We start from the raw sequence: 24,886 nt of genomic DNA on the forward strand, positions 1-24,886 counted from the left end.
GTGTGCAGTTATAAATACTACGTAATCTTTTCACTTCTTTTTGTGCGTTTTTCACGAGTGTTTGTGCGCCAATTTTATGCATCCGTAAATGGTAAAATAACGATTAACGCCAGTTAATTCATGGCAAATTAAGAGCAAGTCAACAATTTAACGACCGGGAAAATTTCTCAATATTATCTTACTCCACAGATACGAAAATAATGATAATAAGCTGCTGTAACTTGAAAAGGCATGCGACTCGATCAAACTATTTTTCGAAATAGTAGTTACTTTAAAACACATCAGACACATCGATTATGTATTATCTATACCTAAGACAGTCTCCATCAGTCGTAACAGTTCATATTGTGTTACTCTGATCCATCACCTTTCACACTCTGAACGCGCTCACTTTTTGACGTAACTCGTACATTACACAGATATCCATCACATGGTTTGCGCTCATGCACACCATAGATTATAGGTGTACTTACGATATAATTTTTTTTTCTTCGTTTCACAACACCGCAACAGATCTTAAAATTATCTTAGTATAAATCAATATTATGTATATAGACACCTGTAATCGTACCCGTTTTCGAGCAGTTGTCTGCAGCAGTTCTTATTTTCCATGCAAATTGAACACAGATTGCTCGCGTATATTATGCGTGTAATGACGATGGTCAACATAAACAATAGACATTCCTGTTTAATATCATTTTTTGATACATAAAACATTCCCAGTAATTTTTGTTAACCATAACGATTTTAATTGATGTCGTTCATAAAAATATTACAATTTTAAAAATTACTATTCTATAGTGAATCAGCATAAAAGTAACTTGTGCGCTCGTATGCGTACAGAAATTGTAATGGGTTATCGTATTCGTTTTCTGCCTTTTCTGCAAGGTTAGTTAAAATTTCATACGGGCATAAATGTATACCTATTTATAAGTAAGCTATAGCCAATAGGTCAACCTTAATTCCCTACCCCCCTTTTTGTCTTTTTTCCTTGTAGTTCAAATATTAAATACTAATAAATTAAGATTTTCTTTATTATTTTAATTAAATAAGAATGTACTTTAAGTAGAAATATTATATAATTTTATAATGAATTACTTAACTATTTTTTTTTTTTTTTTTTATAATAATTTAAGTGTTATAAGAAAAAAACATGTACTTATACAATTAGCGATAATGTTCTGACGAGTTTAAAAAACGAAATTATTTTAACAACAAGGTGTAAAATTTAATAAACTTTTTTCATTCTTTCGACTAATAATTCTATATTTTACTGATAAAAACGACGGAATATTAAACTTTTTACTGGATAACAATAAGCAATTTTTTACGGTTAACGACCACTACTGCTCGCCTACAATTATTATTCTCCATGCAAATTGAATACGACGTACTCGTAGGTATCTAATATGTGCAATAATGATTATCGATAAGTATAAACAACAAAATAACCATAGGACTCTACTCGATATGTTCCTCTGCAAGGAAAATCTATATAAATCCTATGGTACGTTTATATGATGAAGTTGAAACGATTTGACACCCATGGATAGTTATTTTATTTACCAGTTTTATATACCTATACAAATGGTTTAAATTATTTTATTTACCAGTAAAAACACAAGTATTCGTGGATATAATACCGATTCGACACTATTACACAAACGTATTAATAGATACGTTTTCATATTGTATATTGTTGATTTTGGTTAAAAAACAAAAAGCATTCAAAAACATATCTAGAAAAGTCAATAAACGTTCCATTTTATTATTTTATAACGTGTCCAGTTATTTTTGTTTACTGTAACCATCAACGATTATTTTCGTTTATCAAAATATTACAACATTATTATATAATAATATTATAGTCGATAACAAATATTACACAGGCACACCATATAAACTGGCTTTCGTTGAATGACTTGTGACCTCCGGAGACGCGTAAAAATGTGTATAGTGTATACCTAATTTTGGTTTTTGTGTCGTTCTATAACACTTGGTATTTATTTTTATATATATACAGCATACTGCACACAGGCTAAATCGTATGCACAAAGATTTATGTCTCCTATTGTAAACAGTCGCGGCGGGTGTGTTGTATGTAAATTGTTTACAAAATATGTTAACCCCCGTTAATCTCCATATTTTGCCGTCGTCGCACGAAAACCGTTTATTTTGAAATCGTTACCATTAAGTCGTATAATATATATTTTCACATACTTTAACACAAGGGTAACTACAATATTATTGCTGCGTTTAGATCACCGCGGCTGATTTTAACCGTTTTACTTCACTGGTCCATGGCGCACATATGGGCAATTTGGAACGGTAAATGTTTATTATGTTCCGACCACATGTTCGAAATTTCATTTTGCCTGTCTTTTTTTTTTATGTGTATTACAAGGGTGATTGTAAACAAAAAGGATCAGTAATAGGTAGGTAGGTAACAATAATACTAAATTATAATAAACAACGAGTAAGAACAAAATAGATTTTAATAATATTTGATAAATAGGTATATCGAAGGTGGATAAGACCCTCGGACAGTATCTTAACAAATTTAAAAAAAAACAAATAATGATCATAAAAAATTAATTCTAACAAAATAATTTAGACAACTTAAATTCATATTTTGTACAATTTCTAAACGTAATGCCGTTAATGTTTGTAATCCGCTATGTCACTGGCAAAATGTTAAATATTATTAAAGTATACCTACTAATATGTATAACATAAATTAAATTATTAAAAGCAAATTGTGGGTGTGGTGAAAAATCAACATTAAAAACGCGACAAAAAATAATATATTATAAAGGTAGTTAATTATTATGATATTGATACGTACAAAAATTTGCTTAAATCCGTTTTTTATATCACTCGTTTTGGTTTTAATGAGATCAAGCGATTTACACGCTTTAAACAAAAAATATTTTGATTTTATGCTCGAAAGCTTATAACATGATAAAATGGTTAGGATTATAATAATTATACTATTATATATTTTCTGTATAAAACAATAATGAGGTGATCAAACGGGTTTACATAAAGGTACAGTTTATCAGTGGCGAAACCAAAAATACAACAACGTCTGTAAGCAATCTTTGGTTTATCCTCTTACGCAATGAGAAGAATAAAATGATTAAAGTCATGTGCATCATAACTATATTTAAGTGATTTCTGAGATGAATAGTATAAATGGATTATTTAGTTAAACATATATTTATATACCGTTAAACTAAAATGACAATAAGATGTATTAGATAATATATATATTTAAAAGAAAGAGATTTTGAAATAAATAATATTAAACGTAAACATTTTTTATATATGCATCTCTAATTAATTAGGACGTGTTTACAAAAACTTTAACAAAATAACAAAAATATTATACATTTTTTATCCCACTAAGTATTTTTATACAATAGTAATAATAATTGTTGTTCATATATATACGAGGAAATGTGTTTCACTATCGACTATATTATGTACACGTATCATTAAATTCGTAATTCTAATTATAGCAAATGTATATTTTATAATAGTATAAAATTTAAAATTTAAATCTAAAATTAACGTTACTAGTTACCTATATAATATATATTTTGATTAACCGGCGGCGGTCACTGGCGCACTAGCGTACGATAGTGGTTATCGACATTCCGGTAAAATGGAAAAAAATTGGAACATATTGGTCGCGATGCAATTCGAGGACAGTGAATATTATTTTCATGACTTCGCGTCAGTTTTAAGTTAAAATAAAAACGACGGAACATTAATGTTTCTTGTCCGAGAATTATTACCGACTGTGAACACTGTACTCATACACACATACGAGTCGTTTAGGTAGGTACTGTAATGTTGTATATAAATATATATAATATAAATACACACCGATTATATTATTATAATAATATATTAGTGAGTGTTGTCAGTTTTGTCGATATGGGCGGAGGACACCTAATATATAATATATACAAGTATGATATAGGTGTCGTCGAGAAATTTAGGCTAAGAATCGCGAAAAAAAAATAGTACAATGAAGGGCGAGTGTCGGCGTGAGGGGAGGCGCGGGACCCCTCGGGGGATCTGCAGCGGGGAATCGGGTCAATCATTCCGTTAATCAGCCTAGTATTGTGCGCGCGACGCAGCCGGGGGACATGACCGGATCATTAATCACACGACCGCAGACGATTAAAAAAAATGAAAATAATAATAATAAATAAATAAATAATAATAATAATAACGGACGAGAGGTAAAAAAAGGCGAGAAACGATAGATTTCATTATTGTATAATAATGCGTATTATTTATTAATAGTGTGCGCGGAGTTCGCGCGCGTGTGGGCTACTACAAACTGCTGTATTATATTATTATTATAATACTGCAGGTACCATATTATTATTAATATTATTTGTTGCCGCTGTCCAATGTTTGCTTTACAGGAGAACCGATGATATTACACACGTCGACGTACTTACGCGGTTTGACCCGAAATGGCGGCGAGGTCGCGGTCGTTTGTCCGTCACTTATCCGTTCTTTTTGTTTTTTCATCCATTTTCGAATGGCGCACACGCATGTACACATAATAATATGCATGCGCGATAGTTGTATGATATATTATTATTATTATTATTATTACTATTATTATTTTCTCTAGCGCACAATAGTCGTTCGTTAAGGTGTCATTGTGCGGCGGCGACGGCCGACGACCGAATTCCTACAGGTCAACTTCAACAGCAGACGCTTGTTTCCGTGTGCAGAAATACCACGAAAATTTATTTAAAAACTCACAAAAATTCCCCACAAACTCCTCACCATTTCTCGGTGTCGCCCGTTTCCTCCCGATCGCTCCCGCGCATCGACACTACTCCCCCCCACCCCGACCACCTCCTGAGGTCAAGAATAATGCAATATAACATTATATTATAATATATAGCTGGTAATACAATAATTAATAATATTATTAAATAATGACATAATATCACACATTATTATTATTGTTATTACTATTATTATTACGTGTTGCGAGCGCGCGCGCGTTGACCGATGACAATCACAAGGCCGGAACCATTTGCCGGCAGACCGGAGACTGCTGCTGGCCGTCGACCATGTACTCGCCGCCGGACTTTGGCACGGGCACCATTCCGCCGCCATTTAACATCATCAACTGCTGCTGCTGGTGCTGTTGGTGCTGCTGGTGCTGTTGTTTCTGCTGTTGATCGACTTTGGACGACGGATGGTCCATCAGCTGTTGATGCTGCGCTACCACTGCCGCCGCGTTCTTGGGCTGATGGCGTTTCTTGTGCAGCGCCAGATGATCGGACCGGGCGAAACACCGTTCGCACACCTCGCACCGGAACGGTTTGTCGCCCGTGTGCTTCCGGTAGTGTCTGGTCAGCTCGTCCGACCGCGCGAAACTCCACTCGCACGCCGACCACGTGCACCGGTACGGTTTTTCACCTGCAAAAATAAAAAAACACCCACGCCCATAAAATATACGTCGGTTATGATGATGATGGTAATTATCATATTATTAACTTTGTTGAGATTTTAACATAAAACTATCATGTATGATTATCATATATTATTATAATATATGTACATTTTATGAAAAGTATTAGGAGGACGTGCTGTTGTTGCAGTTGTCGTCGTTGTATTTTTTATATATCACAGGCAGCACTATATTATTATTTAAAGTACATAATTATTATAATTTTGGATACAATAACCGTTGCAATGTATCATAATATATTATACGTTATTATTTACTGCAAAGAAAAATAAATCAGATAATAGAAGTTTAAACAATTACATTATTCTTCTTCAAGTTTCTGAAAATTGTTATGATATTGCATATTATGATGCATTATCTATTGACTATTTCAAATTTCAATTATACTTTAAGATTTAACCTTTGAGATAGGAAACATATTGTGAATGGTCAAGGTATGAATAATTGGTATCTGCAGGTACCTATACTGCAATCTTCATGGATAAAAATATATTTATTTGATTGAGTGTTTACTATTTTTTCTCAATGTCAACTGCATTTCGTTTATTAAGGACCTATAAATTTACATATTACATATTTTCTTTCTAAGACATTTGGTGGATGAAAGGGTGTCTGAATGCACCTATGCCCAATGACAATTCATATATTTTAATGACTCATGTTGAAACGTTTCTGTTGCTGTGCATATATATATATACTCGTAAATCGCACATCTATATTATTCTATACATGTGTGATCTATCCCGGGGGTATTGCAATAATATACGGATCGATCGACGCCACAACATTCCATTCGCAAGATTCGTATCAATCATATAGGTATCTACAATGTGTGTGTGTATATCAAGTGTGGTTGTTTGTATCTATATGATTATCCGACGACGAGGTGCGACGAGAAAGCCGCATCAAACGATATATAACTGTATAACATACTGTTCGCTCCTATTTTATTTTTATAATATACAATGGTAATACTATACTCAATGTGGCGTCGTACAAAACGTTTTCCTATATCTTGAATACATGATGTACATGTGTGTGTTCCGATTCTCAGCTCCGATTCATAATTTATTGCCATAATATAATGAGTGATATACAAAAATATGAGAACGAAAAATTGAAATTTTGGCGTCTATAAGTAAAATGACTACATTTTAAACACGTCTTGTATAGTACGCTATTTATAATAGGTAGGTAATTAGTAATTATATTATTTAAATTAATAAGATCCGTATAAACATTTTTACCAATATAATGTATGTATCGAATGTTGGAAATAGATTTAGTTTTCACTGTAGTTGCAGGTATTCGTGAATCTGTGATAATAGATATTGAAAAATTCAAATATTTTTAAGTATTTAAGAAAATAAATTCACTATTTTTTGAAAGGTATGTTTATTGGATGGGATATAGACATATAGTGTTCGGAAATGTATATATACAATATCGATGTCAGAAATTATATCGATGGCCAACTAATACACTAGTGAATACATTATATTCGTGAACTATATTCCCCAGCACATCACGCTCGTCCGCGTTCCTATTTATCGCGTGCCACGAAACGGAAGAGAGAAAAATGACAAATTTTACGCCTATTCCACCGCAGCCCACACTGCTATATAGGCAAGTAATCCGTTCGTAACCGTTTTCATTTTAATTGGTCTCGATTGACTGCCCGCGATTTCGAGTAGGCCATCGCGGACAACAATGAAGTTCGAAAAGCTAAAGACAAAAAAATTAACACAGAGAGCATTATATTATTATGTATAATGCGGATGTGGGACGCTTCGCCGGATAGCACCGCGAGTGCACTACATACATTTAATATTATATTGTATACGTATTATGATAATGTGCGCTTTGGTCGCGAATTTTTTCTCTCGGCGCGCGCCATTGTCTCACGACGTATCACGGCGGCGGCGGCCCACGTTCCGAGTCTGTCGTTTATCATATAATATGCATACTATTATTATTATTATCATTATTATGTATAGCGGTCGTTGGCGCGCAAACAATGTAACGATTGTGTTCGAATTCGGAACCGAGTGCGATCGGAGCCCACTCGACATTTTTGTTTATGTACCTATATATTTAATATATACATTAATAATGTAAGCGCGCGCAAGACCGAAAGGGGTGTTGAGCACGTCCTTGACCCAGCTGCTCTATAACAGACGAGTCGTCAAGTATACCCAAATATATCTAAAATACCTACTACTCGCGGTGTAATATTTTTAATTATAGGTACATACTATAATAGTAATTACTATATTATATTATATACAGCTGGTACATGCGCAATACTCACGATCTGATTTGTAAACTACAACCCTTCATCCGATCTAATATGAATAATGTGATACGAGTACAGTGATAATGAACATGCAATGGTAAAAGAAACGCGCATTATTATTTATTAGTACGAAGAAACTGCAAATAGATAAGATCATTAAAAAATGTTATGTTAATTTTTTGTAATTTTCGTGGCATGTAATGAAATAAACCTATAGGCTGTAATAATTGTAAATATCATACATTTATCGAAAATCCATATTAAATTAAATTTCGAAAATCAACACGTGCGACATGCCTATATTTGTATTTTATTTATTTATTTTATTTAAGAGCTTAACCCTTGGACAAAATGTAAATACATATAAACAATCTGATAGTAATAACAATCAAATATAACTATTTTACAAAAATAAATATAAATAACATTTATGTATTATACAAAAGAGTTATAATAACGAAGTAAATTATACAATGTAATATAATATTAGGTATGTAAAAGTATTAAGTATTTCGAGAAGGTTAGGGAACGTAGAGGGACTGAAAAGGAATGGTGGATCGACTTTCCCAGATAATATTGCCCGTTTATGATGAGTTTAAGTACATTCAAGTGTTTACGATTCGCAAGAGTTATAAACAAACATTCCGATAATTATATAACAGGATAATAATTACATAGCCTTTATTTTATTCGAAATTTTTTATAACTACCAATGATATAGTTATTAAACGTTTGAGAAAAAAATAACTTATTTTTATCTGTGCGCAAACAATATATTATTAAATTATATTTCCGGATCGCGATAGACTATAATATTATACGAATCACACTGCAGTAATATATAGTGCGCATGACACAAAAAAACGTGCGTGGGCGTTGAAAAAAAGGCACACACCCTCAAATATCGTATTCGAATCGTACAGATGACGGATACAATGACGCCGGCGTGTTGTCGTGATTCTACGTCGCAAATAATAATATACGCTCCGATTGGCGCGCGCCTTTATAATACGGTACATTATTATATTATTACAATATTATAATTATAATATATTCGAATCGTCGCCGACATAATGTACATATATATATATATATATATATATTTTATCGAAATAATATAATCGATTACGCGAACATAATATAATATATACCTATATACATGGGCAAATTATATTATCATAATGATATACGACAGTTTAAAACATTATAATTTGAACCCAATAATATATAATATATTATGTACTACATCGTATATATAGTGGCGTATATACAATCGTATACTGACGAGTGGTGCGAACGGAAGCCGAATCACTTCCCGTGAAAAACAAAAATCCTGGAAAATAGGATTTGATCGTATTATCCAATATAATAGATAAATAGATCACCGTTTATTTTATATTCTAAAACTATAGTAAAATAACATATAGATCTCGAACTTTGAAAAAATAATCAACACTTTCCTATATTATGCGTCTGTTGTACTCTGCGTTCGGCGAGAGAGCACACGCAAGTTGGTAGCGGTCAAAATTAGTCGTCGGATTCGTGACAGAGTATTAAATAAGAATTAAGAAATATATAATAATTTTCTGATCGCGATACTCGGAGTCACTCTGTAGTCTACAGTAATAAAATAGTGAGTACGACACCAAAAAACGTGCGTGATGGGCGTTGAATAAAAAACGCACATCCTCAAACTCATATTCGAATCTCACGGATGACGTCGAGTGCTTTGTCGCGATTCTGTGTCGCACAAAATATACGCTCCAGTTGGCACGCGCCTTATATATAAAAAAAAAAGGTCTATATTACAATAATATATTATTATACATACGAATTGTTGCATTATACCGAAATAATACAATCGATTATACGAACATACTTCGGCATAATATCATTACTGCATACGTTAGTATAAAACATAATAATAGTATGTACATCGTAATAACGTAAATTATAATCGTATACTGCCGAGTGGCGCGGACGGAAGCCGAGTCACGTCCCGTGAAAAAACAAAATAGACAGTCGAAATAACTGCTGTCGGGGGATGCGGGACGCGCGCGCGCACACTGCTGCAGGATATAATTCAAAAAATTATTTTAAAAAACTACGACGACGACGACCCGCCATCGGTATATCGTGCTTTTTACCCGTTTTACTCACCAATAGTATAATATACATTATTTGTTAATATAGGTAATAATCATAAAAATAATAATGACATGCGCAGTGGCGGCAGTGCACATCCTCATCTCCACGCGGTTGCACGTAAAACGCATAATAATAATAACAATAATGATTATAATATGTGCATTGTGCACGCGCATGAGGCCATTTAACATTGCAGCGTATAATAATGCGTGTAAATGCTCAATATCCAACACCCTCCAACCGTTCCCACCCCATCGCACACTGTTGCTGTTGTTATTACTGTCGTCGACGTCATTTATGTGCACATTATTTCGGCGCTACCCAACCAGAGTTCCTATTTGTATAAGTGTGTGTGTGAGCGCGATCGCGATACGCACTTTACACACACGACAGTTTATTATTATTACTATTACGGATCGTATACGGTTTTTATATTTATCCGTTTTTTTTCCGTCGTCGTGTTATTTAGTTTTTTAATTCGTACACGGCGGTTGACAATAATTCAACAACGTTTACGTGGTCGCTCGAGTGGAAAATTGGACCATCCGGCAACTATACACATATGTATATACATACGGTGGTGGCGGTGTATACTATATACTTAACAGTGTATATATTTTATATATTATACATGTACAACACATTAATATTATTATTATTGTAACAACGCGAGTGTTCCGGGTGACGCTATCGGAAAATTGGCCGGTCTAATGTCGACCGGGGATGATGAAAGTTTGACAATATATTATATTATATCATTATTTTAAGTACAACACTAAACATCGTCCGACATGACGAGGGTGCAGTTTAAAAACGTCTAAAATATTATTCACGATACCTATTAGCCTGTAGGTATTCACAATTAAATAAATATATGCGCCGGCGGCAGTCCTGTTGTTTGGATGATTGTTGTCTGTTTATTATAATAATATTATTATATTATGGTGCTGTTATTATTATGAGAATATTATATATCCGAAAACAAAACGAGTTCGTTTAACCGCGATTGTCTTCGGAACACAATCGCAAATATTGACGTTTTCCAAAAGTTGCCCTGCGCGGTTAACGAGAGTTATTGTATTAACGAGTAAAAGAAAAAACCCAAAAATGAGATCTATTCTCCCATCGTATAGCGGATGCGCTGCCAAATATTTTTGTTTATAGTAAGTATAATATAGTAATAACGTATAGGTAGGTACACCGGTGTAAGTCTATTATTCAATATTTTCATAAAAACGTGACCGTCACCTATATTAAAAATGTTGTTATTTTTTTTTTGCAATACCTATACACAATGATACTCGTCATCTGTTTAAAAATTGTTTGTTGTTAAATTTACTAAACGTTATTAAAATAATCATTATTTAAATAAAATAAATTTATTCTCATAGCACCTACTACTACGTTTGTAATTAAAAATAGAACGTAGGTACGAATGGTACGATATAATGTATAGAGAGATACCTATAACACGCGAGAATACAAAAAATTAAAGTCCATATACCGTCAAATTATGCACTATACCTTTACCAACTGAAATTTTAATATTTATACTGTACGACAATGCATTTTTATATTCAACGAAGGATAAATTAGGTATTATTATTTAGAAAAATTATATATTTACAACGGACTTGAAAATTTACGCTATAGATCGATTTCACGTACACAACATAACATTAGGTATATATGTAAATGCATTTGTCATGTCATTTTAAATTATTATGATAGATCAGAAGAATATCGGATTTCAAGTGTATACTAGTAAAACAGTATTATATATATATATTAATTTTGTTTACAACCAGAGATATAGTTATGCAATTTATTATCATAGTATACCCGCACGTAGTGATTAATTTTTCATACACGAATTTCATAGCTAATACCCTTAATCATATTATAACATAATATTGGTACGCACATACTATAAGTTCGGGTATATAATAATATGATGTCTACCTACCAGCTGGCGGTTGAATTTCAAAAGACCAGGTGTGTGTGGGCGTACAGAGAATTTTATTAATTTAGTCGCCGTTTAGCAGTTAATTTTTTACACACGCGCACGCATTTTGTTATTACTATTATTATATTATACATAATTTACTTACTGTATAAACATATAATAACAATAATATACATGCATGAAATAACATTTTTTTTTTAAGAAAAGGACGCCGGGTCGTTACCGCAATATTAAATCAACAGCCTACATATACGTCTCTATTACGACTAAGTGTTTCAAACCATTTTCGGAGTATATATATATAATAATATTATAAAATTAAATGAAATTTCGTACACGGCCTACACGCGTCGCTCCGCTGTGGCTGCAAAAGCGGCGACGGCGGACCGACGACAGCGGCGGCGGCAGCGAGCCGACAGATGGTAAGGTGTTGGATGTGATAAATAAATTCTACGGAATTGGCGGTAGTGCGACAGTAATGCGAGTTTTTATGACCATGTCCGCGAGAATTAGCTGCGGGAATAAAAGACGCACGGCGGTTTTTTTTTTATATTTTCTGAGACTTTTATATATTATTAACAGTTTTGCAGTTACAACATTATCTCGCACGCGTATATTATAAAAAATATTATTATTATTGTACCGCACGGACATAATATATAACGCGCTGTGGGTGTGTGTGTTTTCGTTGACGCCGTGCGTTATAATACTGCAGCTCAGTCACACGATTAAAGTCGCAAGCGCGTGCAGAAAAAAACGCACATCAAACGCGCCGAACGCGTAAAAAAAATTTTCATCCATACGAACCGCCGACGACGACCGAGAGTATGAAATAAAATAAAATATGTATTATGTTACTCGTACTGTGGTATTTTATTTAGGTGTTTTTTTTCCTCACCGACCGGAACCGAGTGGGACGATGGACACCGCACTGTGCACCGCCGCCGTGATTGTATATCATATTATTATGTTTTGTATAAATATTTAGATTACCGACCACAAGAACGCTATTAATTATCATGTATATTATAAACGTTCACCTAAAAAAACTCGAGTCTAATAAAAATGTATTTTTGCACGCGATTTTAATGACATATCTATATATTACCAACATTCATGGCGTGCACATATTATAATATGTGAAAAATCCCCCAATCATAATATATACTTTGTACAATATATAGGTATTATATATATAATGTATTTATATTATACTAAATATAATGAAATTTATACAATACATAATACATACGCATGGATATAGGACATCCTTATATACTTAAAAATTAAAATATAAATACGGTATATATATTATGGAGAAATATTATAAATATATGGTTAGCATAATGATGGTTATATGTGCAGGTTTGGGAAACATAGTTATAGTTTTATCAATCTGCTATATAATCTGCCAAATGTTGAATTAAATTTATTATTCATTTTTTTTTTTATCATTTTAGTAATAACTATATACATCATAGGTAAATCATAAACATTATTTATCATATTACTGTGTTTTAAAGTTATAACTTACAGATAAATCGCGTGTATTTGTATATTCGGTGAGAGCATATACCATAATCAGTATAGGTATACCACAATCTTAATTACAGGTAGGTTATAATTAGTTTATGCTCTTCAACCATAGGTATATCTATTGAATACAATGCATCATCCTGTCCATTATACTATCTATATATAATATCTATATTATAGCATACGCACAAATCTTAAACGGGTGAACGTCAGATTTTTCGGAATAGGTTACAATAATAAGTTCCGTTCTGTTCCCTAGCACTCCTCTTACAGAATTTTGCATATTTATTTGTGTTATTATGCCAAACGATAAATATTAATTTACGATTTACTCCGTTTAACATTTTTAAACACGCCCATGATAAAAAGTGCAAGCAATTAGTATATAGGACATGGGTAAATAATCTACTTCATCTATACTATTATAACAAATGAAGTAAAACAAACAAAAAACACCAAAAAATATGTTATATAGGTATATTATATAGATTACATATATCTATGACGCGGTTATTATAATTATCAACAGAGTAACAAAATACCGAATGTTGCTGAACACGGTTGGGAGCCGTCTCGGTCAGTGTATATTCTATAATACGTGTCTCGAATTTATATGATTGCGTATTTTATTTATATACCCGCTGCGTGATAATATACACGTCGGGTAAAAACATTAATTGTTAAGTAGGTAGGTATACACTATAAGTAATATACCGTTGGAAAATAAGCAAGGATTACAGTGTATAGTTTTACACGACGAGCGGAACATAATATATAATGAAAAATTAATTTTTATAGAGATATTTATACAGTAATTATTATTGTATATATTTAATATATTATACATATAATATTACACCAGCTGCATTGTATAATGTATTGAATTATCTTTAAATATTCATATATGTGCATAACACATTTATATTATATTATATAACATACAAATATGTCGTTAGAAATTTGTATTTATTCCTGCTTTCCTGTTTAAATTAGTCGTTATTTATACAAATTTATAATCAAATATTTACTGATTTCGAAATGGCGTCTTAATTTAAACATAATATTATACATTTATCAATAAAATTCTTTAATGTCCATATAAAATATACCATGATTTTGTTTGTAAATATTAAATTATAATATTTGTTTAATTAAAACATTAATGTTAATATATTATGAAAAGTTATGCAGCACAGAACAATAAAATGCATATCATAACGAACGAGATCGAATAAAAACGAGGGCATTAAAGTCTCCTGCACTTGCGTATAACATGTTCCTGTCTGCTATACTTTAATAATATTATTATAGTCTCTCCCCGTGTAGGCCGTTATTGCAGTTTATCAATCATAATTCATAAAACATATTTTAATACCATAACGTCGTTGTACACGCGTCATTTGTATACATAATCCACTCGAACGCATTGAGTTTCTGTTCGACCGAACGTTTAATGCCATTAAGTTTATACACCTTGTTTACATTTTCATACTGGTCGGACTCGCGTACCTAAATAAATGCACTGCAGCGTTTATTATTATCATTATTATTATTATTATTATTATTATAGGTAGATTCTCAAGTTTGATACTTATAGCCCGCGCGGAACAAGTTTTTCCACTTTCTTATACATCGACGTCGGCGGCGTCGGTGGCGGCGGCGCGGAGCCGTTCAAATTCAATTAAACGATGAAAAATTATCTACCCCCTCGTCGCGTCAATGGTCACATCGATTGGTGTTATTTATTTTAAGTACCTACAGCAGCTGTAGCAGGTACAATAATAATATGCGTATCGTCCGATTTGCAGTGCGCATTTTGTTTATCCCAACACTACTTATTATATATTTTTCAAATGATTCGCGATTTTATGAATCACGCGTAGGTACAAAATAAATAATAAAACGCGCGCGCATTTACTACAATCACTCGCTGTATACCTACATGAATATAATCATTATTATTATATAATATGTATATAACTCACGCGCGTGCACATAAATCTCGTCGCGTGCTTTTCGTTCGTACCTATATGTAGGTATTTTTTTATTATTATTATTACGTTTTGCAGTGCACTGCAGCAGCACACGATGAGCGTCCGCGACGAGAGTGCGCGTGCGCATATTATAATCGCGTGTGGGTGCAAAATTATACTTAGCTAAACCATTATTACCATTATTGTTATTATAATAATAACGATCTAGATTAAACGACTAGATGAGATTCCAATCGGCTGCAGACAATTATACACACTTACAATAGTGTGCGTTTTGCGCCAACTGACGATGCATATCGATTTTAATTGTCCCCGGAACGTGTCGACGTCGTATATTTTGTATTATTGCGCCTTTCGCCACCCCATTTTGCTGTGGTGGTGAGCCGGCAACGATGACGGTCTCGCTGTGCATTCTTTTCTACAGACCGTATGTGCATATCAGCTGCTTATTATTATAATAATATACGATTTTTCTTCCGCCTCGGAATTATTTATCGCAATGGTTTAATCGCGGTGCAGCCATAACACGTCTGCTGCAGAGACGAAAAAAATTTATCGGTCTAGGCCATTATACACCGAGAATCGGTATTTTCTAACGTGTATATGATAATATTTATTATATAATAATAACACGACACAAACACGAACGCGTCGAATTTTAATAGCTAGCTTTTAATGAAATGTCACACCTTTAAGTGTGCATATATTATTAGACAAACGTCATAAAACTACGGTTTCCTATTTAGGATCTTATGATGAGTTGTGGACCAGAGCACTTTAGTTGGCACATGCATTAATCGGACACCGTTGCATACTGCCCCGATGGTTAATTAATTTCAACAAATTGTCGAGGAACCAAATTTAAGAGCTATTAAAAAACGACAACAACACAAAAAAACCACATAAACCCAAACCAGATATACACTAACGGCCGAAAATATATTGAACTACAGTACACTCGGACGGTCTTACATCGTTTAAAACAGAATTTATTATAAACGATCGGATCATTAAAACATATTTATATTATATTACACGCATCTAATGATGTACATATACATATATACTATACATAATAAGATTATATTATGTAGGTTATTATAATAAACTTAACCATCTATTATATCGAGTTTGATGTTATACATACCGAGAGTAAAAAATAATAATAAAAAATCGTCTATAGGTTTACAAAATAATATAATAAAAATGATAATCTCAACAGAGGTGTTTGAATAGTGCAGGTATATAAATCTATAAAATATTTTACGTTCACAATAATAATATTATATATCGACTTTTGTATACGAATTGCGTAGTTTTTTAAAATAATTGCGCATAATTTAACGATTAACAATCACTGAAAATGGTGTTGTTATTATTATTACTGTTATTATTGAAAAACGATCAAATCATAAGAGTTATTTGGTTTCACGCATAAAATAATATAAAGTATCATGCACGAATACTTGGCTGGATAATTTCTCGGCGATTCACTTTACGACAATCGTACGATGCAAGTATATTATTATTATTGTCTCATCGCAGTAGGCATACTTAAAAGGGCTCCGTAACGAACCTGCAATGTCGTTAAGTTATTGCATTTCCCATAAACTTCCTCAGAGCAATATAATAATATTGCCACTCGTGATTCTACAGGTCTGAGGTACATTTGAAGTGCATATGTTTCTTTTTATCAAAATTCCATTCTGTGAACCAAACACTCTAAAAACTTCTCTTTTCCGCTCCACAAATACAATAATTTGCAAAAAAAATTTTAATCGTTTCACTTTTGCCCAGTGAATAGCAAAAATCCTATAACTTTGGCCTGTTTTTTACTAGAAAAAAAACAAGGGCTATATGGGAACAATTGCCTTTGGCCTATATAAGTCATCCTAAACTATATGCCTAGTGCCTACACGTGATACCATGTAGCTAGACGTCTTAACCCTAGGTAATAGATATATTGTGGTGACCTATTTGCAAGCGGTCCAAGCCTTCCACTCACAAAAATGAATTTTTTTTCACCGAAATAAAATAAGTGGTTTTACAGTATACATATAATTATTGAAATCTAAGAAACTTTTGATAAATATGGAATAATGTGGTGAATGATTTCGATAACCTATTATTATAGTTATAAAAATATAAACAATCATCGCGTGCAGCGATAACCGCAATGCAACACATATAGATACTGGATATATATTCCACGGACAAAATATTAACATTGCGTATATTGAGACATTGAAGTCTCTCCAACTCTAGCGGAAAAATAGTCTTGGCTGAGGAACTTTTATGTTAAACTGCAGGAGCATAATATCGTTATATATCAAGCAAAGATACTCAGGAATGCCGTCAAAAGCCTCACTACAATAATAAGCGAAAATGGGTTATGACACGCGGATCGCATCACGCATATTATAATGTACCGTCTATACCAATATAATAATAAAATTATATGCGTATATATGACGGAGAGGGGTGGGGGCACCGTCGATGCACAATGCCAAAATTCTCGGCTTCCGATCTACGCTACAATATAATAATAAATACACGCATATCATTATATTATAACAATAATATTATTACCTATGCCTATATATACGACGCGATTAATATCGTGCACACGCGTACGCCGACGTGGCTCCTGATACAGTGCAGCGTGTGTGTTTATTATTGTTTTCGTGAACCTACATTATGATGATATTATAGTATATTGTCTCCGTCCGCATTATAAAAATTATTACTCACTGCAGTGTACCTATACCGGTAAAAATTGTCGCAGCCTCGGGTGGTTTTAATAAGTTTTTTGTTCGTCTCGTGACCCGCGATACGCAAATAACACGCGTTAAACACGGTGAATAATAACTATATATATATACAAATATTATATAATATCGATGCGACGTACATACAATATTGTCCGCGCGCGCGTGCGTCGGTATTATAACATTATTATTTTCATTATTATTATTGTTGTTGTTGTTGTTGTGTTCGTCTCGTGTATGATGTACACGGCGGCCGTTATGTCTCGTGAATACGCGGCGACCGTTTTGTCTCGTCCAAGGGTCGAGGACCTCTATCCGACGGCTCTGGCTCTCCGCCGACACCGACCGGCAGTCTACGACGAATACGACGTCTATATACTACGCATTATTATTATTATATACTTTACACGACATACTTATACATACAAATGCAAACCACACACACACACACACATGCGTGCGCGACCTGAGCCGACCCGAGGCGCTATGTCGCTGCGTGGCTGACACGCGGAAGAGTGCGGACGAGAAGAGAAACGCGCACAGCGCACAAATTAGACGCGTTATTACTCCGAGTCATCGATGTCGGTATATTGTGTAGGTACGTACGAATAAAAAATTTATAATATATCTGCATAACAATATCCATAACGTTCGCCCGTGTCTATAATAATCGGCGCGATCCGATTGTGTGCTGCATCGGCGTGATAATTATCATAATATCGTATACGATCGTCGAATGTCGGCACGTCGCGGCTGCGTCCGCGCGTTGGCGTGTATATAATATATATATATTAAAATGATGATTTTCGGGCAATATAATGATAATTGTCGTGCGTCGAGACTATATAATGTTATAAGTTATAATAGTATATATTATCATTGTGTCGTCGTCGTCGTCGTAAATTTATATCACACATACCTAGATAATTAGTATTTATTTCGCGCGACTTTCTCCACGGTCTGACTCATCTGCCCGCGCCGCCGCCGAACTGATTTCCGCCACCTCAGACGATATATATTTTTTCCGTAGTACAAAAAATATACTGGGGGATCGAGGTGGCCGAGTGGTCTACCGCGTCGGCTGTGGCTCAGCCGGACCGGGTTCGATCCTCGACCGTCGAGCGGCATTTTTCTCCGGGCAAGTCACGGTGTACGGAGAACAAGTGCCGCCATCCCCCACTCCGGAGCATGGCAGAAACCTACGGGTGCCCCAATAGAAATTCTGCCAAAACTCTGACCCACGTGTAAAACCAACCTACAGTTCCATAAGAACCTACAGTTCTACCCCCTTCCCAATGACCTTAGTTGCCGCGGGATAATAAAAAAAATTTAAAAAAAAAATTAAAAAAATATACTATGGTATAATGCGCTTGCGTTAAATGTTACACGAAGATCGGTGACTATTGATACACGTATTTTTATTATTATTAAGTAGAGCGGCCGCGGACCGAAATCGGTCGGGTCAAATAATATCGTGAAATGGAATAAAACCCGTCGACACGCGAGATACGATCATCAGTGTACTTATCTATATAATATTATATATGAACGAATGTCTGTCCGATCGCGGAATTTATCGTAACGGTGAAATGACTTTTTTTTACTTATATACTTAAATTAACAACTATTAATAAACTATACATATTTAATATATAGAGACACCTATATTAAACTATAAAAATCGTTTTACGACGTTTCGGATGATAAAACGTTTCGAGACCGTCGATACTTTTAATACAACATATTATGACACGAATAAATAACAACTGCAGCAATAATAATAAACACGAATAACATAATAATATGTTGTTGATTATAAAAATATAACATAAAACGTACGGTTTTTCGCATCTCAAAATTTACGCGCGCAATTATATTATCTGCCCGAATCGATAAATTTATATAAGTATATAGGTTAGGTTAGGTTATACGAATTAATATTATATGTACCACGCGGTTATAAAGAATTTGCAATGCACTTATGCCGCGCAAGATAAAACATTAAAATAACATATTATGTTAATACAGGACGAAATATTTGGCACACCCAATCACTTCACCGGTCTAGGAACTCGTCTATGATTTTCCGGTATATATTGAGTATACTTTTCGCATCGATCAAAAACCAAATCACGAATATAATGATGTGGTGTAGGTTTAAGTATATAATAGATTAATAGTATATATACTGTACTTATACGATCATTTATATATAATATAGGTATATATACGTGCGAGCATCATCAGCAGCGGTGGATAAACGAAATAACCAAAATGTCTGCGCACCGGACGGCGGTTGGAAAAATGTAATTACACTACGAACATCGTGTTAGGGTTTAATTTAGTGGTATTGAAAAAAAAATGTGCACACAGCCTTCCCGGTCGCTTCGACATGCGCCGGAAGGCGATTTGTTTAACTTCGACGTGTCCGAAACCTCCAATTAAATAACGACGGCCTCCGCGCACGCGGTAGTCATTATATATTATAATACTATCGTAGTATTATATATATTATAATATGCTATACGTGTCCAGGGACCGCACTAACGAGGTGTCGAAAAAAAATAACACTTTCGAGGCCGATCACGGGATTATTCGCGAAGAAGGAAAAATATAAAACCTATATGCAGAAAAACCAAACTAGGTTCAGAGTTCCTAATTGAGACCCGTCGTGGGGTGACGAAAAGAGCACACTATACCTACTTGATATTTTACCTCTACATATAAAAATATGAATCATAAAATAATATGTTTTTGTTTATAATTAGGGCTATATGCATTTTATATGCATTTGCATGTTTTTTTCCTTTAGTCCAAATTGATTGGTTGTCAGATTTGTCCACGATTTGGCTTATTTTCGTTTAAATAGGACCAATTTTTTTTTTTTGCATATTTTAGACATAATGCATATAATTGCATATTCATAGATTTTTTTAGAATTTGAAAATTTTTACTAAAATTTTTAATTTTTATAAGTTATTGTTAATTTTTATAAGTTATTGTTAATTTGAAATGGTACTTCACGAAACCGATAGTTTTTGGTTTATCCGTTTAATTTTCGTAAATATATAGCATTAATACTATCTATTTTATCTTAGGTCAGATAATATCCGTTCGTTACCTCATCGTTGGTCGGACGACTGGTAGAATTACTTAATGTGACTACTTACACATTGTTATACGGTGAGATAGCACAGAAAAATTGTATTGGTACGTCGTGTGTTGTGTAAATGTGCAGACGTTTATACTTAATAATTTGAATGGTTTTAATAACAGTGTCCAGTATGCCAAAAGTTCAAAGTGAAAGTGCCAAGTTAGTATAATTAAACTAATATTTAATGTAATAATATGAGCTAATAATAAGTAATAAAACATTATGAATTATAAATTATAATAAAAATTTGTTTTTGCATATTTTGATAAATAAAATGCATATTTTAAAATTTTTTATTGCATATAAATCCTAGCCCTATTTATAATAGTTACCATTACAACGAAAACCTGACGAAAAATCGGTCCAATACAAAAGTGTTAGCCCAAAATCATGTTAACACACACACACAACTTCTATACGATATTAATTCTAACCGTATCAAATATGAAATAGAAGATCACAATGTTTGTCAAAATAAATGTAGAAAAAAATTAATATCAAAGAAGACGAAATTACTCGCACGTGTAATCTGATAATCAACATCGGAATATTCCACTTTTAATATTTTTGTTTCTATATAATATGTAGGACAAATCAAATTTAAAGCTTCCTAAGAAGAGAAGAATATTTTTGAAATAAATTTCATGTCAGGGCAGGGTGTTAAGTTTTTTTCACATTATTATCGTAAACCTCGTACCGATAAATTGTAATTTTTCGTTGGAAAATATTTTATAGAAATATGTGATGTTATCTCGGAAATATATTGTTCTCTTAAAATGTTGTCACCGGTGTTTACGAGTAAACTCTAATATTAACCTATACCCCTAAATATCTACTAACCGTAGTGGAATTTCACTACATAATACAAATATTATACTGCACGGGACATCAGACCATTATTACTAAGGGAAACGATAGTGCCAGCAGCATGCAGACTGTCTGGGCCACAATACATGGTGGTGCCACGCGTTGGCGTCGTCCCTGAGAAGTCCGATTCGATTACACGGTTTGGCGATCAACCGCGATGATGTGTTGTGTTGTTCGAAAGCAAAAAAGGCTTTTGTACATGTGACTAAAGGTTATTTCGATTGTCTCCCTGTTACAATAGCGGCGCCTGCGAAGTGATATAGGTACCCTTTTATACTCGGGAGGTGGCATCACGTTATACAATAATAACGTTCATTCATAAAAACACCGAGACATAAATCTCATTTATTGCCATACATTCCGTATATAGGTACAGTGTAACATATACAGACCGTGTTTATTTATATATTCGTATATCAGTATACATATATATATATATATATATATATATATATATATATATATATATATATATATATATATATATATATATATATATATATATATATATATATATAAAGATGTATAGTAATGGATTTTGGAATGCTGTTTGATGCCGTCCGATAACCCTAATGGGCGTGTTGTATTTTCGGTGTTTCGATTTATTATTTATTATATTATGGGTATTATTACGGGTATAATGGCAGGTATTCTGACAATATTCCACGGATTACATTTAGACTTAAGTATAAATAGGTACAGCAGATATACGATAAAAATATAGAATTACCTGTGTGTATTCTTTGGTGGGCTTTTAGGTGAGAGCTTTTAGTGTATCCTTTGTTGCAACCTAAAACCAAAACAATAAAATCAATACAATCGATCATAATAAACTTTTGCTATAAGACCGCCGTCGACCCTGTAAGTTTTAAGTAGCGATTACGTTTTGGAATACGATTATATTTATAGGCATCGATGTCGTAACCAGGCAGAGGGAAATTTTAGGAGTGTTTTCATTTGCTGCGATTTTTTAGCGTTCATTTATGAGTTATTTACCTATCGTTATTATTATCCCTCTGAATTTATGTCATACACAGCTCTATTTACTATAACTTATAATGTATGACCGTATATGTATTCTCATTTGAAGTCCTATATGTTTAGAATAAGATTGTTGATTTAAAAAATGATTTTTTGTATATTTTCGTGTTTCAAAATACCTATATTCAAGTTGGCGGTGACTGCGGTAGGCTGAAGTTGTTATATAAACTATAAATTGGTAAAATCTAAAACTAATAATTTCTTTGAAATTGAATGACTTTATCTCTCCAAAAAAAAAAAAAAAAATTATATGTCTACAATTATACAAAAACTCAGCCGTTACTTACCGCCAAAATTACAATGATGAGTCCGTCTCCTTTCCAAATCCGGGTTGTTTCGTCTGTTGAACTTCATCGATCTTTGGATGGCGTTACAACGGGGTGTGGGATACGGTGGCGGTGGCGTCCGCCGTTTACCGGGAGAACCTGGTTCGGAGATGGGAGGCGTCATAGGTGCCACACGTGGGAAGTAACCGTGGTGGTGGTGATGCTGTTGGTGATGGTGGTCGTGGTGGTGATAGTGAACATGCAGATAAGACGGTGTGTACAGCCCTGGGCTGGCCACCGACTGGTATTCGGGACTGTTGGCTTCCGGTGCTTCCACTTTGACGTGGGTAACCTGCAGCGATTGGTCGTCGAGTGTGGAGAACATTTGCGGGTCCACCACTTCGTTCATCTCGAACCACGGAGGCTCTTGAGATTCATCAGGATGATGACCATTCTGAAGGATCGAGTCCTGTACGGTTCGCGCACCTATGCCGGCTGTCTCGAAGAAGTCGCACAAGACCGGCTCATTTCTGGACTTGATGACGTGCTGGTCTTCTACCATCAGTCCTTGAAGCATCGAATCGAAGTCGGGTGTCTAAAAAAGAGAAATTATTATTATTATTTAAAAAAAATGCATAGATATATAATACGCGTCGGTATAAACAAGTATTTTAAATAATTGTATGTTAATAGTTACAGAATACCATTCCAATAATATCAAATATATAATTGTAAAAGTTGTGAAATCAGTTGGCAGATAATGATGATCTTACATTTTAACTCTTTAAGTAGGTATACACGTATGATGTGTCGTATATAATACTCGTATAGCAATAAACAATAATACATTTTTAGAAACATAATGTTATTAAATTCGTTACTTATTTATTATTATACCCAGAGCTATATTTAGTTTTATGTAATAGTAAGTGTTTAATAAAGCGATACATAACTGTCATAATACTATAGAATACAAACTATATAGGTACGAGTATTATACCTTTAATGATGAGTATTATAAGACACAAGTATATATATGTATTTAGTATTAATATCAAGATAAAAATCATCTATTTAATAATAAAACTTTTTAGATTGTTATTGGCCATTAACCATATGATATTCCAATCCGTTTACAAAATAAACGATATATTATAATACGCTTGAGCAGTGTAATACTGGCGTTAAAGTCTCCGCGTTGAATATTACAATAATATAATATAAAAAAATAACTCATTGAGCAAATGGTCAGACTAAACGTCGTCATTCGTTTATTATAGGTTTATATTATTTACTTACAATATACAAATTATATACATATTGTATGCTATTAAATGC

The 24,886-nt window shown here is 33.4% G+C and overlaps 1 protein-coding gene across 3 annotated transcripts in view; it reads right to left on the bottom strand.

Annotated features, from left to right (window-relative positions):
* Positions 1 to 2,477: 2,477 nt before the first annotated feature.
* LOC107173257 (uncharacterized) overlaps positions 2,478 to 24,886 on the bottom strand; it is a 99,991-nt gene continuing 77,582 nt past the window's right edge. For all 3 annotated transcript variants that reach the window (XM_015523725.2, XM_015523726.2, XM_015523727.2), the window contains 3 exons: positions 23,570 to 24,143; positions 22,972 to 23,031; positions 2,478 to 5,460 (listed from right to left, as the gene is read on the bottom strand). In XM_015523725.2, coding sequence (XP_015379211.1) covers positions 5,054 to 5,460; positions 22,972 to 23,031; positions 23,570 to 24,143 — 1,041 coding nt within the window. In that variant the 3' untranslated portion in view covers positions 2,478 to 5,053. The remainder of the gene's footprint in view (positions 5,461 to 22,971; positions 23,032 to 23,569; positions 24,144 to 24,886) is intronic.

This window comes from Diuraphis noxia, unplaced genomic scaffold (genome assembly GCF_037042655.1).
Source record: "Diuraphis noxia isolate RWA-SAM2 unplaced genomic scaffold, SU_Dnox_SAM2 contig0004, whole genome shotgun sequence".
Taxonomy (NCBI): domain Eukaryota; kingdom Metazoa; phylum Arthropoda; class Insecta; order Hemiptera; family Aphididae; genus Diuraphis; species Diuraphis noxia.